Here is a 16,732-nt window from a genome sequence, read left to right on the forward strand (position 1 = left end):
TACTTCTACAAGTATAATCTAAGGGCGGGACGTAGCCCAGTGGTAAAATGGCTCGCCTGATGCGCGGTCAGTTTAGGATCGACTCTCATCGGTGGTCCCGTCAGGCTATTTCTCGCTGTAGCCAGTACACCACGACTGGTATAACAAAGGCCGTGATATGTGCGATCCTGTTTGTGGCATGGTGCATATAAAAGAGCTCTTGCTACTAATGGAAAAATGTAGCGGGTTTCCTCTCTAAGACTATATGTCCAAAATTACCAAATGTTTGACATCCAATAGCCGATGAAAAATAAATCAATGTGCTCTAGTGGTGTCGTTAAACAAAACAAACTTTTAAAAATTAAATAGTTTATTTTTGCATACTTGTCCAGCTCCGTAATTCCCCAACATAACCTAATTAAAACTGACCTGTATAAAGCAGTCACTTGTTAAACAACTATCTTCATAATGTGCCATATAACAATTTATTCTTTTTAAAAAAAAAAACCAACCCAAAACCAACAAACTTTAAACTTTGTCTTACGCAACGCTCACGAAGTCCACATTGTTTACGATAACGACTTCTATTTTACTGCTATTATAACACCTATTATTAGACATTCCATTGTTTTGATACTACTACCACCACTACAATTGCATTTGGATAATGAAAGTAAATTATGATAATTGTATGTATTCGCATCACTCGGAACGTCTCGGCTGTTTCCGATATTTGAGAATTCCCTAGTGGCCGAAATATTCCGAGAGTGATTTCAAAGGAACCAGTCTATTATTTTTGTTATTTCCTGTTGTCTACTTCCGATCAAAGACCGCTTTGATTATTATTTTCGTTTAGACGTACGTCAATCGTAATTGTATCACAATGAGCAAAGCGCATCCACCCGAGTTAAAAAAGTATATTTTAAAATTATATATTTGTGTATTATATGTACATGTTTCGTGTTGTTTGGTGTGCTGTGTGTGTATATGATAAATGCTAATTTTCATTTTTCATTTTTACAATTGTTTAGTTTTTGTTTAACGACACCACTAGAGGCTGAACACATTGATTAAGGCGTATCGTAAAATAGTGTTTGTTTCCGGTTACCCGACCGACCCTAATTTGAACCTGCCGACCCTAAAACTTTTTTTGTATATCCAATTTTTTTTTTAATATAACAACGATTTCCACGAAAACATTCCAAAACTATCACAAGCACTAATTTGGTGTCATTTAGGGGATAACCTAGTTCATCAACATTAACTTTGGCTACAAGTGCAAGCACTACCAAAGGTTAATCCTGGGGACGAACAACGCCATTAGCGCCCTTCCGAGCAATTTTGCTCGGAACGGAATTCAATCCGAATTGCGGTCAAACTAAAAGAAAAACGACTGTCATCACGTTTTTCCACCCAAATCGTGTACTGTGATCTATTTGGAGCATATGGACACTAAGAAATACTTACTTTGAAACGATCTTCACTTTGAATTAAAGGAAAAACGACCGACTGTATGACTTGTTTTTAAAACGCGCGGTGCATTATGGGAGGAAAATGAAACTGAACAATCTTGTATGTGGAAAAGTTTGCTTCAGGTAAAAATGTAATTAGGAGAGGTGTTCTACATCGTGGTTTGGTAAGGCGTAGTAAAAAAAATTGTTTGGTTCCGGTTACCCGACCGTCCCTAAATTTTTGGTGCCGACCCTAAACTTTTTTTTAACCTTTTCTCCACCCTTTTTTTTCCCCACCTGTTTTATTTAATAATCCATTAATATCAATCCAAATTTTCATCGACTCTAAAAACGAACAACTGCAGAGAGATGCCACGAGATCTGTCAGTCCAAGATCTCGTTACCAGAAGACCCGGAACACTTCGCGCAATTTTACTTCCGAAGAGTTCCAAATGAAAAGCTTCCGAGAGCCATTCGGAACTCCTTGTACATTTCCACGAAATATAAGCGTAGCGAAATGTGACGAGGTGTTCCGATTCCTTGAATGTCGTTTCATTTGAAATTGATTTAAATACATGTGTAATATTATTTGATTTGAATGAGCACATTTTTGACATTCTTCTCTGTAAATGGAAGACGCCATTGACACCACATGTTCTCGGACGTGTTCTCGTACTCATTCAGAACTACTCGGAACTTGTGAATCCAATCTTCAAAATGTTACGCTAGTTTACTGTTAAAAAGCAGAATGATACAAATTTCTAGTCTATTTTGGTAGGGGAATTCCCTAAAACGTAATCGAACTTCTAGAAATACCGAGTTACGATTCAATGTTAAACATAAAGAGTAAACATGAAAATAGCCGATTATGCTGAAAAGATTACTTAAATTAAATATTTAGACATCAACTCTATCAATATTTTGCATTTGTTTGACAAATAACCCCTGTATTTATTATTAAATATGATGATATCCATGGCATTTGAAATGAACTGGTAGTACCCAAAACCTTAAGAAATGACAACTCTTTTCACATTTAATAGCGTCTTCAGTGCTGTAGTTGTGAGGGGGTGTAAACAGACCTTTAAAAGCAAAAATACAAACCTGTTTTACCTCTTTGTCAACAGTGCAAAGATAATGTGCAGTGTCCTTATGGACGACCAAAAGGGAAACTGTTTTCCTGAAAAAAGTTGTTTTCTTTTGATATCTCTGCTATGAGGATAGTTAGTATGGAGATCTTTTTGTTAACTTATTTTGTTAATTTTTATTGACATCTTCATTGTGTTCATGATGTACATTTTGTTACTGCAATACTGGCAATGAAATAGGCCGGGGAGATCAGTGTTGTTGCTGTAGTTGTGAGGGGGTGTAACCATGTTGTGGATCAGACCTTTGATATTAAAACTGTTTTCCAATGAACAAATTATAGTGTTATTGTAGTTTATAACCGTACCGTGTAGTATTAGACTTGGGTGGTGTTTACATTAATACCGATTGTGGTTTGACTAGGTTACGACATGGTTTTTTTTTTATAGAAAATAATTAATGATTCTCATTAGAGTATGTATTGTCAGTTGCACTGTAACACAAAGAAAGAGCTTTTAATATATTAATCTGCTATACTATTCAGGAAATATTAGCTCGAAAATGGGGGGGGGGGGGGGGGTTCCCTACCTACCTACCCTATTTGTTTTTGGCATGTAACAGGAACCAAACAATTTTTTTTACTTGGCCTAATATGAAAAACCATGATTCATCCATACCTTTATTAGTGTAAATCAGAAAATGGGCGTAAAATTGTTGATTTTGGAAGTTTAACAACCCAATGGTGACCATTTCCGAGCGCTCACGGAAATCAACGGAAATTTCCGATCGAAATCCAAGATGGTGGCGCCCATCTCCGATCAGTATTTACAAACTTTTAAACATGTATTCCTTGACAACGCAATCAATTCTACATGGATTATTACAAGTAATTTGGGGACATATATCATATAATCAATACTTCGTATATATATAGACCTCAATTATTGAGTAGAAAAAGTTGCAAATGTTGAAACATTTATTTTGTAACTTCCTCCTCATACCACTTCGCACCCTTTTCATACTATTTAAAAAAATATATTATTGAGACGTTATAATCAAGGTACAAACATCGTGTCAACTTTCCCAACCCATTCAGAATATTGTAATGCATGTTTTCCATGTCCATGTTGACAATGATACATCCACTCCGGCTCTACTCAGTCGGCACCCGGACTCGTCCAACAAACTTTACAAAGATTATTCCAAATCATAGTCCTACCAAGTCAGTTCAGTATTTTATTTGGTGATTCCTGATGGTGTATTTTGTGAGATCTCTGACTGAAGCCCTCTCTGTCTGAAGGAAATATTTGATAGATTTTGATTGGTCTATCTATTTATTACTGGCTTCAGAGGTCCCACAAAAGACACCGTGTCACCAGCAAAAGTATTTCATGAAAACTAAAAACAAAAAATAATTTTCAGACATTGGTGGGTGAATATGAACATGACTATTCTCATTACTGACCCTAGTTGTGGACACGTTACTGTGCCAAAACTCCCGTAATATCCATAGCAGACACAGTACAGGAGTTTTTGTGGAGTTGCATGCCCACAACTATACATACCAGTTAATTTTTTACTTGCATTCTATACTCGTAATGCACTAACATCAACATGGAGGAACCAAAGATATAGACGTAAGTACTCTGTTTCGCTGAAAATGGTGACTTTTTGCTTGCATATATCGTTGTATAACGATGCTTAAAACCATTTTGGGCAATTCCACGATAACGGAATTACGAGTTGGAGAGATATTTCAGGCATTAAACTCAGCTAGTCCACATAAGAAAAATTAGCATAATGATGTAACTATGTAATACACTAGTACTGCACTAGTGCTTGTTTATGGACAGAACTGAGACTCTCTACTGCAAGGTGTAGTGCATGAGTACTTAATTAAAGTTTGGTAACGAAATTAAGTAAAAACGGACACCATTTTTACGGGCACCGCAAAACATCAACAAACTCTGTGAAGTATGATGAAATAATTATTTATCTTCATGATGGAATGATGACCTAATGACTTGTGATTAACAAAATAGAAATTATATTACATATTATTTTTTCATAATTTTGTTGTACAACATTGAATGCCGGTAACGGAATTACACAGTTCGGTAATGGAATTACCGCTCTGAATTTACTTTTGAAAAACAATATTTATTTACTTTAAATTTGATTTGTAAATATGTTGCATAATTTTATGAGTTAAATAATAATTCAGTATACTTGTTTTAAGCATTCATATTAATATTTCAAATGATAACTAGTTTCAATATCAGTAACATGTACACGTACATGTATATGAGTGGAGATTTAAACTAGCACTAAACTGTGTACATACTAGTATTACATAGTAAATGTTTAAAATGTTTGACAACAATTGAAAAAAATTCTTGAACATTGACATTGTTAATAACAAAGAGAATGACACCAGGTCAGAGGAACACAGGCCAAATAAAATTATATAAACTGACCGTCAAACATCTAGATTGTATTATGGTAAGTGAAAGATATTATGCCTAATAATAAAATTCCTCATCTATCTGAGGTTATGGTAACATACATGACAACATTCAAAACACCAGTATTTTCTTTTTTGGCCAACCAAACGTGCCATTTTTCCATTTTAAGAATTTTACTCGGATTAGATTTCCATGTGAAACGGCATTAATACTATAAAACGGTTGCTTTCTTTTTGTTCATTTTATACATTTAAAAGCATAATGTTGGTAATTAGAATGATACTTTCCATTTTCTGGATATCCTGTCATTTAAATATAAATTATTAAATACAGTCAATAATTGCCTTTGGATAAAGTAAAATTAAAGTTTGCTTCAAGTAAATATGTTATGTTACATTTCCACTTTCTGGACCCTATATATGTTTAAAGATATGTATAGAGCTTGAAATAGTGGCCTGTAAAAAGTGAAAAGAAGTCTATGTTTAAATCTTGCAAGTGAAATAAACATTCACCTGCTAAAATTAACAAAAAATTGCATCATTTTTCAAAAAACAGTTGTACATATGATCATCTCATCTTCTATATTTAGCTGAGGTCGAGCTCATAATTCTGTTACATTTTAATTTTATAATGCTCTAAGTAGTTTAAGAGGTCTTAATTTTCCACACATTGTCCCAAACCCTACATTCATGTTGTGTTGTCTTATTTCCAGCAGGCCATTTTTGTTTCACAGCAGGCCATATTTCTTTTAGCCTGCTATTTAAAATAATAATAATGGCAGGCCATATTTTACTTCATGTTTCGAGCCCCGATATAATTCTAGTAGGTTTCGATTATAACTTGAATTTTGTCATGGATTTGCAAGTTTAGTCGTCATAATGAAGCTTTTAAGTAGTACTGTTTGGTTAAAGTGTATCAGATTTCCTTAATTTCTATATTGTTAATGGATGACATTTATATTTGCTATGGGTGTTCCACAAATGCATTTGGAGCCACTACTAGTACTATTACCATATGGATTTTTAAAAAAGATTTTGTACATCTTCCTATTGTTACATCACTTGATGTACTGGTATATATGGATAAGAGTGTAGCATTTTAGTACTGTGTAGGTTATATTAAAGTGTTTCTTAACAATATATACCAAAGACGGTAACGGAATTACAAACCTATGGTAACGGAATTACATATGTTTAGAGCTATATAATTTTACTAATAATGTATGAATTTGAAAGTAAATGTGTCTGATTATGTTAGTTAACATATACTCAGAGAATATGAGTTGATTCCTTGATTACATATAAATAAATAATACAATCTAACTTTTTGTTTGTTTTCGGTAACGGAATTATAAACTGATTCTATGTTTTCTAATTTCTCCTAAATGTAAAAAATAAATATTTTTTATTAAAGTGGATTATGAAGTGTAGTACTTTGTTAGTGGTAAAACAAAAACACTAATAAAAAGAATATTACCTTCAATTACATGGCTGCTGTACATAAATTCATAGTGTGTATTATGGAAGTGTCATATTTTTAGTGTGACGGTATCCTCATAAAATAGCTAAAGTCAAACACATTCATTTATTTTACAATATTTTACTTATCAGATTTGGATTCTCCAGACTTTTTTACATTAAAAACAATCTTAATATATAAGGAATAACATGATTTGATTTTTTCATCTATGTCCACTTTAGCGTGGAATTGCCCTTTTAATTCTGCTTTATATTATTTGTTTCCATTTAAAATCAGATTAGAGGTCATATTACATGTAAAAAAACAAAATAATCACCAGTTGTATGGATGTTTGCCCTGTTACATTCATTATACAGGTTTTTGGACAGAAAATGAAAAACAATATTTAAAGGTCCGTCAACAGGCCGTATACAAAAATTAGTTAAGAATTAATTTTTCACTCTTTTTCATTAAAACAAAAAGCATTCATCTTCTAAAACCCATACTATTATGTATGCAAACAATGAGTTTCCTATTTGAATTTTAAAAAAATCATTGGTTCATGCTACTGTGTTTTCCGAGTTGCGGACGTATATCGGTGGTTTTACTGTTGCAAATTTAGTTTTATTGGCGACCCGTTAGCCACGAAATTTTTTCTTCTAACAGTTGATTGATGAAGTGAGTTACTTCCCTTAAAATTGAAGTTCGGTAACTTTAGTGAGATATCGGACGAAAAGTCGGAAAATAGTTTTGACGAATATATGCAATCTTTACCGATTTACTCTACTTTTACTCTACATCTAGCGTAGCGAGGTGTTCCGATTAATAATAATAACTATATTTAATGATTTACTCCAGCGACAAACTGGCCTTGTAGAAATTTAGTGACCTGATAAACTAGAGCAGGGAATGTTTACTGATATTGATGGAGTTTACTGCCAAATCAAATGATTAAATATGTCGGTAAGATCTCGATGTGTTTCGTTATTTTTTGTACGTGGTCCCTGGGAACTTCGTGGGTTTCCTCTAAAAACAGTGTCAGAATGACCATGTGTTTGACGTCCAATAGCTGATGATATTAAAGATAAAAATCAATGTGCTCTAGTGGCGTTGTTAAATGAAACAAACTTTACTTTTCAACATTCGTTTGAGCATTTGTACTGCATTTCTATTTATTGGACCAATTGATTGCTTCAAACCAAGTGTGTACTTTAATACTGGATGCATACAGAATAAAACTAACATTGCAAATTATAAAATTGGCAAGTCTATCATTTCTTAGATACACTAGGAAAGATAATATTCATAACATTTTTTTTAAATGTTATTGTTGGACAGATAAATATAGAACCCTTCTTTTCAGTTTTAATTAAAAGAAATTGTTATAACTTATTTACTGGTTTCTATCCAATTAAGGTTCAACCAAGTCTGTCCTGGACCAGTACAGAAGTTACGTGTTAGTATGAGAATAAACCTTCTGCCTATTATTAAACAGCAAGGGGTCTTTTGTATGTACTCCCCCACAGATAGGTTAGCACCATGTTGCCCTCAAAATCAAAATGCCTTGCCTTTTATAAATGTATAAGTTGCCAATGTAAAAAGAAGCCTTTAAACACACCTATGTGGATAGTACTACATATTTCCTTTTTTTAATTAAGCTATGAAATGGATATAGAAAATAAAATGGCCATATGGTTTTTGTCCTTCAGAAAATTGTATAATGGAAAAAAAAAATCCTTATATTTAAAACTGAACATAAAATATGCCCCCAAAACGTCACTTTACCATGCCTTACTTCATTTCTAAGGAAAACACTGTGATGAATGGTATTGGTGGTTTGCATAATACATTTCTATACATGCAGAGGTTATTTTGGATACCGGTAGTCAACACCTTTATTTAATATCCATAAATAAAATTATTTTCCAAAATAAAATGTTTTTCCTACCTACCTACCCTATATTTTTCCAGCATGTAATAGGAAACAAGTAAAAATAATTTTTCGGCCTAATTAATCATCGGCTATTGGATGTCAAACATTTTTTAATTCAACACGTAGTCATTAGAAGAAACCGCTACATTTTTCCTAATGAAGCAAGGGGTCTTTATAATCTAAATTATATGCACTGTTTTGGGTGTACTGGTTGGTTACTTGGTATGAGAAAAAAACAAATCGGTTGAATTTATCCACTAAGGTGCATTAACTCCTGTGATGCATGCACCTCAACTCAAGCCAGCACTCGAACCAACAACTAAATCTCACACCTGACAATTATAATTTATTTCTACTTTAGCTCAATCTAATTAAGGTCATTGTAAAGTGATCCACCATGACACCCAAGGCTTGCAGTGAACTCGTATGGTAAACTTACTCGTATGGGGGAAAATGCAGTGAACTCGTATGGAAATCCACAAGTGAACTCATATGGAAGACTTACTCGTATGGGGGGGGAAAAGTGAACTCTTATGGAAATTACAAACTGATATATCCAATACTGGGCATGAGTTCCTTATTTTCCCCATAACTATTTTAAAGAAATATTTGTTAGAATTAGTTTAAGGTTAGGGTTAGCGATAGTTATATACAATATCCAGGCCTAGCACTACGTTGTTTGTAGTGTTTAATGCAATACCCAGTTGATTCAATACCCCAATAGTGGGGAAAATAAGGAACTCTTTCCGAAGTTCTTTGTAAATCTAGCATCTATATGGTCACTGTATGTTTAGTAATGTTTAAAGTACATATTTATATTTTTATTAGCACCTTTAATTGGGTTATTGGAATTAATCAGTAAATGATGTCCATTTACAACAGTTATATAAGTGGAGTAAGAATACAACTATACAGTGAAGGTCACATCGATGAACATTGAAGTAAACAAACTTTTTAGCCTACTCAGGGCTCACCCTATTAATAACAAGTTACAGATCTTCCAGGCATTGCTGTCATACATGTTGAATGCATGCCGTTAAAATTAATAACTGATTATTAAAGGGACACACCCTAGTTACCGATCTTCCAGGCATTGCTGTCGTACATGTTGAATGCATGCCGTTAAAATTAACTGATTATTAAAGGGACAGGCCCTAGTTACCGATCTTCCAGGCATTGCTGTCATACGTGTTGAATGCATGCCGTTAAAATTAATAACTGATTATTAAAGGGACACGCCCTAGTTACCGATCTTCCAGGCATTGCTGTCATACGTGTTGAATGCATGCCGTTAAAATTAATAACTGATTATTAAAGGGACACGCCCTAGTTACGGCTAGTTAACCATTGCAGCGTTGTTTTTCGCTTATTAAACCCATTTTTTCACAAATAAAATTGCACTTTACTTGCGTTTATTATTTAGAATACACATTTCCATTCACCTGAAGTGCTTTTTGGTAATCCTGGTAATCCTGATGTTTGTAAAACCACGAAATGCATTTTTTGTATTTCTTAAAATGCCGCGCGCACTCGAGAAAAAAACGTTAAGCAAGCGCAGTCCAATCTATTTTTAGAGAGAATCTTCCTGTGTAAACGTCAGACGTCGGTATACCACGTGACCGTTATCATTTTGGTTCGGTTTGTTTTCTCGTGCACTGTTCGTGCAATCAACATCCGATTTGTTGTCGTCTGCTTGTTGTTCATTTGTGAGATATTTCTTCAGTTCGTGAACATTTTCAGTAACAAAGTTCAGACAAGTAAGTGTCTCAATACAAAACGTTACAAACCTTTAAAACCAATAATTTTGCTAAGTCTTACGATATCTGGAGAAGGGATACAACCAAGACAGAACAGTTGGAACATGTCCAGGAGAGGTGAAAGGAACGCACCCCAAGTCTGTGAAATTTGTTGTGACGTAGGCATTGTTGTGCTTCGAGCGACATCTACCGGTGACATCAGAATACTAACTTTCAAAATTATTTCAAGCAATTGGGACATGGGGATTCCCATGGTATTTATCGATATAAAACCTGCTTTTTCACTCCATTTGATAAAAACGTGATCTAAGTGTGTTACAGGTTTGTAGATTAACCAAATTATAATTTATTTTCACTGGATGGAACTAGGGTGTGCGGCTTTAAAATAAACAAACATTATAAGGCCTACGCCGTATTCAGCATGACACCGTTTCTTGTTACCTGTCGCTAATTGAATATTTGGTAGTATTATGTTTGAGGTGTCGGATAGATTATGTAACCGTTTGTTCATCAGAAGACAGAAAATGGCTTAGCCAAAATTTTAGCCACTTGCATTTTGTAAAAATTAGCCAATGGCTAATTTGGCTACCGACAGCGCGAGCCCTGCCTACTTTATCAATGAATTATTTGTAATCGTACAGTTAGTTCTTTCATCGCAGTTGTGGTATTTACCAATACAATCATGACATGCATTTCAATGCAGAATGTAGTCTAGCAATTGCCGATAGTGTGTTGTTGGCTTTTTTATTTATTTACCCAGTAACCCACAAATCCATGGCAAGATGGCGGCCATATATAGCAGCATGGTGATTTATATTTATAGCACATTGTGACTAAATGTGTAGCTTTATGTAGGAAATAGGCTACAGTTGATGAGTTACCAATACGCAAATTTATTTTCATAGGTAGATTTATTTGTCCTATTATAGGCATATCTGTGTTCTGTATGAGAGCATATCTACACTAATTTAGTTTTAATTTTTCATGTTTATGAAGTCATTTAATTATATATTTTTTCCTATGCCTTTTATATGGCATCTCTGTGTATAGGTTGTATCTAGGATACCCCGTATCTAGGGTAACCATTCTTGCAAATGTACTTTTATATGGTGTCTCTGTTTATAGGTTGTATCTAGGATACCCTGTATCTTGGGTAACCATTCTTGAAAATGTACTTTTATTTTCAACCCCTCAACTCAAAATCACTATATGTTGGTTGCTTTACAATGACCTTAAAATTAGCTCCACTATTACATGTGGATCTAACAGCAGCCCATTTTTTCATTCAACCAATCAAAAACTTGCTTGCAAAATCATGCCAATGATTTGAAAATGATTTGAAAACATTTGGGATTATGCTGAGGATATACGAAATGATTCAGGTGAATTGTGAAGTATGCCGGAAACTAATTTCAGTATAAAATTCATTTCAAGACGGAAAAAACCCCCGTGATGGCAGGGTATGCACTTGGGATTTTTTTTGACTGGCCAATCAGGCCACTCACAGCAACACTTTGACTCGCCCGTACAACTTTTGAATTCTTGGGTAACCATTCTTGAAAATGTACTTTTATTTTCAACCCCTCAACTCAAAATCACAATATGTTGGTTGCTTTACAATGACCTTAAAATTAGCTCCACTATTACATGTGGATCTAACATCAGCCCATTTTTTCATTCAACCAATCAAAAACTTGCTTGCAAAATCATGCCAATGATTTGAAAATGATTTGAAAACATTTGGGATTATGCTGAGGATATACGAAATGATTCAGGTGAATTATGAAGTATGCCGGAAACTAATTTCAGTATAAAATTCATTTCAAGACGGAAAAAAAACCCGTGATGGCAGGGTATGCACTTGGGATTTTTTTTGACTGGCCAATCAGGCCACTCACAGCAACACTTTGAGACTCGCCCGTACAACTTTTGAATAGCCCGTAACCACATTTAATTACAAAATACAAATTTACTTAAAGAAGGAAACAGAACTTGTTTTAGTTATATTACAAACTGTAGTAATTAAATTATAATTATTATGTTGTCACGGGACCCACACAATCAAACATTTGGAATGTTTTACCAAGGCTCGGTCTTGGAATGAATAAGGTGCGTTTATGGCCGTATGACGAGGAATTAAAAAAACCCTCAACTAAGCTGACAGCAATCCATACAAACAATAATCACATCCATTAGAGAAATAAACACACACAGTAAAGGCATAATCACCATTTAATTATGAAATGGATAATAATAACAATATTTCTAAACCATACAAAGTAAATCACTATAATAACGTAGTAGAATATTGTCAATATCATACAATAATGTGAGCTAGTTTCATTCGTTAATTTAAGCCAATATCAAACAGGGAACTAATTACAAAACCCGACTGTTTTTAAATCTACACAGACTCAGAGGGCAGATTAAATGTTTAACAAATTAATACTTTTTCAAGTTACATTTTTTTGTGGACAGTTCAGTATTTGGTATAGTAGACTTGGTATATTCCGTAAGAAACGAAAACATTCCAACACGATATAATATTGGAAAACCTTAGGCTCGTAAACAAAATCTTTCTGTGAAACCTAGCTTAGCGGAATGTGATGAGTTGTTCTGATTGTAACTAAATGGAAAGTAAAGACTGACATGGCCAAGATGTTCCAATTGAACCTATGAATACATTTACGTGGCAAGAGTTTTTCGAATACATAATCAAAACCTGCTGAGGCATTCCAAATGGTTTTAGACTGTTCGATAGACTGGAGAAGTGGTTGCTATTATGTCCTATATGGGTTTGGTTGCGTAGATACCAATAGGAAACCAGTTCAAAACAATAAATAAAAAATAACTTTCCGATCTCTTACAAACATTTTGATACATAATACAATATGCAGAAATTTTCGGTCAGCAGGTGCTAGGATTGAACCACCGCAGTGGACCCACTCTAGTTTTTCCCTACCAGCGCTTTACGACTGGTATATTATTAGTTCTCGAAAACACTACGGTTTTGGAGTGAGGTTGGAAAACTGACTCCAATGGAATGTTTGTTGCAAACAAATGCTTATACATGGAAAACTGACTCCAGTGGAATGTTTGTTGCAAACAAATGCTTATACATGGAAAACTGACTCCAGTGGAATGTTTGTTGCAAACAAATGCTTATACATGGAAAACTGACTCCAGTGGAATGTTTGTTGCAAACAAATGCTTATACATGGAAAACGTTTTATACATTTTATTACTGAAGTGAAATGGTAAACATTACTGTTGCAACAATCAAAATAAGCACTTGTCCGTTTGTCCTGACAAGTGTAAATTTACTCTGATAAACATAATGCACCTTGTTGGTTATCCATTAGACAAGTGAAAAATTACATTGCATTATCATAATTTTGAGCAATTATTGTACTTCAATTAAACAAAATCATAAATCATTATCAAATACATTTAATTAAAATACTGTTTTGACCATATCATGAAGTATGCATGTTCTTGTACAAGATCTGTTACCAGAACATCTTCGCCTTCTTGGCTCTGGAAATATTCCTGTCAACATACATGTATTAGTAGACTCCAGCAAGTCCAATCCGTTGCAAATGACTCCACTTTGACAGGTGGTAATCTGCCTGTAACCTAACTATTGTTCTTGACTTCTTTTGATGCTTATTAAAGTTTGTTTTATTTAACGATGCCATTAGAGCACATTGATTTTTTATCTTATCATCGGCTATTGGACGTCAAACATGTGGTCATTCTAACACTGTTTTTTTTAGAGGAAAACCGCTGTTGCCACATAGGCTACTCTTTTACGACAAGCAACAAGGGATCTTTTATTTGCGCTTCCCACAGGCAGGATAGCACAAACCATGTCCTTTGTTGAACCAGTTGTGGATCACTGGTCGGTGCAAGTGGTTTACACCTACCCATTGAGCCTTGCGGAGCACTCACTTGGGTTTTGGAGTCTGTATCTGGATTAAAAATCCCATGCCTCAACTGGGATCCGAACCCAGTACCTACCAGCCTGTAGACCGATGGCCTAACCACGACGCCACCGAGGCCGGTTTGATGCATATTAATGCTTTGGATAGTGCCTGATCATAATAGAATATAGTTACAACATAATCAGTGATAATTGTATTCATTGATTGATAATACTGTTGTCCAAGTAGATTTGGAAGATGGATTTTTTGTATGTTCTGACGTAATTATATATATAAAAATAATACATTGATCACTATCATATCTAATGTGATATAATTATACATTGATTTTTTCTTTTCTTTTTCAGATACATGGAAAAACGACTTCAGCGTAAGTATTTTGTTAAACCCTGATGTCATAGGATTGATTGGTTTTAAACTATTTTATAAGCCATATCAGTATTAGTTTGCAGTTAGTGATGTCAGCATGTTCGTATTGTGGGATACTTGTGTACATGTTGTGGTACAGGAGCCTGTATTGCGATGTGTACCATGCACATGTTCGTATTGTGGGATACTTGTGTAAATGTGGTGGTTCAGGAGCCTGTATTGCGATGTGTACCATGCACATGTTCGTACTGTGGGATACTTGTGTAAATGTGGTGGTTCAGGAGCCTGTATTGCGATGTGTACCATGCACATGTTCGTACTGTGGGATACTTGTGTACATGTGGTGGTTCAGGAGCCCGTATTGCGATGTGTACCATGCACATGTTCGTATTGTGGGATACTTGTGTACATGTTGTGGTACAGGAGCCCGTATTGCGATGTGTACCATGCACATGTTCGTATTGTGGGATACTTGTGTACATGTGGTGGTTCAGGAGCCCGTATTGCGATGTGTACCATGCACATGTTCGTATTGTGGTGTACATGTTGTGGTACAGGAGCATGTATTGCGATGTGTACCATGCACATGTTCGTATTGTGGGATACTTGTGTACATGTGGTGGTTCAGGAGCCTGTATTGCGATGTGTACCATGCACATGTTCGTATTGTGGGATACTTGTGTACATGTTGTGGTACAGGAGCCCGTATTGCGATGTGTACCATGCACATGTTCGTATTGTGGGATACTTGTGTACATGTGGTGGTTCAGGAGCCTGTATTGCGATGTGTACCATGCACATGTTCGTATTGTGGTGTACATGTGGTGGTTCAGGAACCTGTATTGCGATGTGTACCATGCACACGTTCGTATTGTGGTGTACATGTGGTGGTACAGGAGACTGTATTGCGATGTGTAGCATGCACATGTTCGTATTGTGGGATACTTGTGTACATGTGGTGGTTCAGGAACCTGTATTGCGATGTGTACCATGCACATGTTCGTATTGTGGTGTACATGTGGTGGTACAGGAGACTGTATTGCGATGTGTACCATGCACATGTTCGTATTGTGGGATACTTGTGTACATGTGGTGGTTCAGGAGCCCGTATTGCGATGTGTACCATGCACATGTTCGTATTGTGGTGTACATGTTGTGGTACAGGAGCCTGTATTGCGATGTGTACCATGCACATGTTCGTATTGTGGTGGTACAGGAGCATGTATTGCGATGTGTACCATGCAGATGTTCGTATTGTGGGATACTTGTGTACATGTTGTGGTACAGGAGCATGTATTGCGATGTGTACCATGCACATGTTCGTATTGTGGGATACTTGTGTACATGTGGTACAGGAACCTGTATTGCGATGTGTACCATGCACATGTTCGTATTGTGGGATACTTGTGTACATGTGGTGGTTCAGGAGCCTGTATTGCGATGTGTACCATGTGTTGCACACCCAGAAAATGGGCGTAGCTGAAATATATAAAAACAAGTTAAGTTGGTGGTCATCGGATTTATTCCGCTGTAATGACAATCTGGCGTCGAGACAAGCGACGCATGTGCTATGACGTCATTATAAACAACTTCTAAGGCATATGTCATAACAACTACCCATGCATACTAAACAGCTTCAATGTAGAAACTAAGGTGATTTGTGGAGTTATTCCCCTTCAGAGTACAAAGTGATGACACATGGAGTTATCTCCGTTTCTATATAATGCACAAACGTTTCAAAGTACAAGCTGATATAACATGTAGGGTTATTTCCCCTTGCAATAGTTTACACACTGTTTACATATTGTATTGAAAACACCATCTCTTCGCCATTATTAATGTGTATCAAAACAACATTTTAACAAACAACCAAATATTAAACAGATAACTAGTAACTCATGAACTTGGTAACTCCTACTAAAACTAACTTGAATAACTATTGAAGTTGGCAATATCAATTCCCAAATAATAATTTAGCAACTTTAATCACAAGGAAGTAGTAGGTTCCGGTGGAGAGTACGAGATGGTCCTACACTACTTTCTGGTTTCACGATGTACACCAAACTTTCATAATTTTTTCGTTCCAGTATCACATGAGAACGGATTTTTCCAGGTCCACCTCTTTCCTTAAAATTCCGAACCAAAACTCGGTCTCCTGGCTTCAATACTGTGAAATGGGCTTTGAGGTTATAACGATCTTTCGACTTGTCAGTGGAGTGTTTCATCTCTTCCACAATATCATAGGCTTCTTGCATCCCTCTCCACCAGTCTTCAACATATTGCTGGTAAT

At 35.4% G+C, this 16,732-nt stretch overlaps 1 protein-coding gene across 1 annotated transcript in view; it reads left to right on the forward strand.

Moving 5' to 3' along the window:
* The first annotated feature begins 759 nt into the window (after positions 1 to 759).
* LOC121383284 (small nuclear ribonucleoprotein G-like) overlaps positions 760 to 16,732 on the forward strand; it is a 34,730-nt gene continuing 18,757 nt past the window's right edge. The window contains exons 1-2 of the mRNA XM_041513202.1: positions 760 to 894; positions 14,421 to 14,443. Coding sequence (XP_041369136.1) covers positions 863 to 894; positions 14,421 to 14,443 — 55 coding nt within the window. The 5' untranslated portion in view covers positions 760 to 862. The remainder of the gene's footprint in view (positions 895 to 14,420; positions 14,444 to 16,732) is intronic.

Source organism: Gigantopelta aegis, chromosome 10, assembly GCF_016097555.1.
Source record: "Gigantopelta aegis isolate Gae_Host chromosome 10, Gae_host_genome, whole genome shotgun sequence".
In the NCBI taxonomy this organism is placed as follows: domain Eukaryota; kingdom Metazoa; phylum Mollusca; class Gastropoda; order Neomphalida; family Peltospiridae; genus Gigantopelta; species Gigantopelta aegis.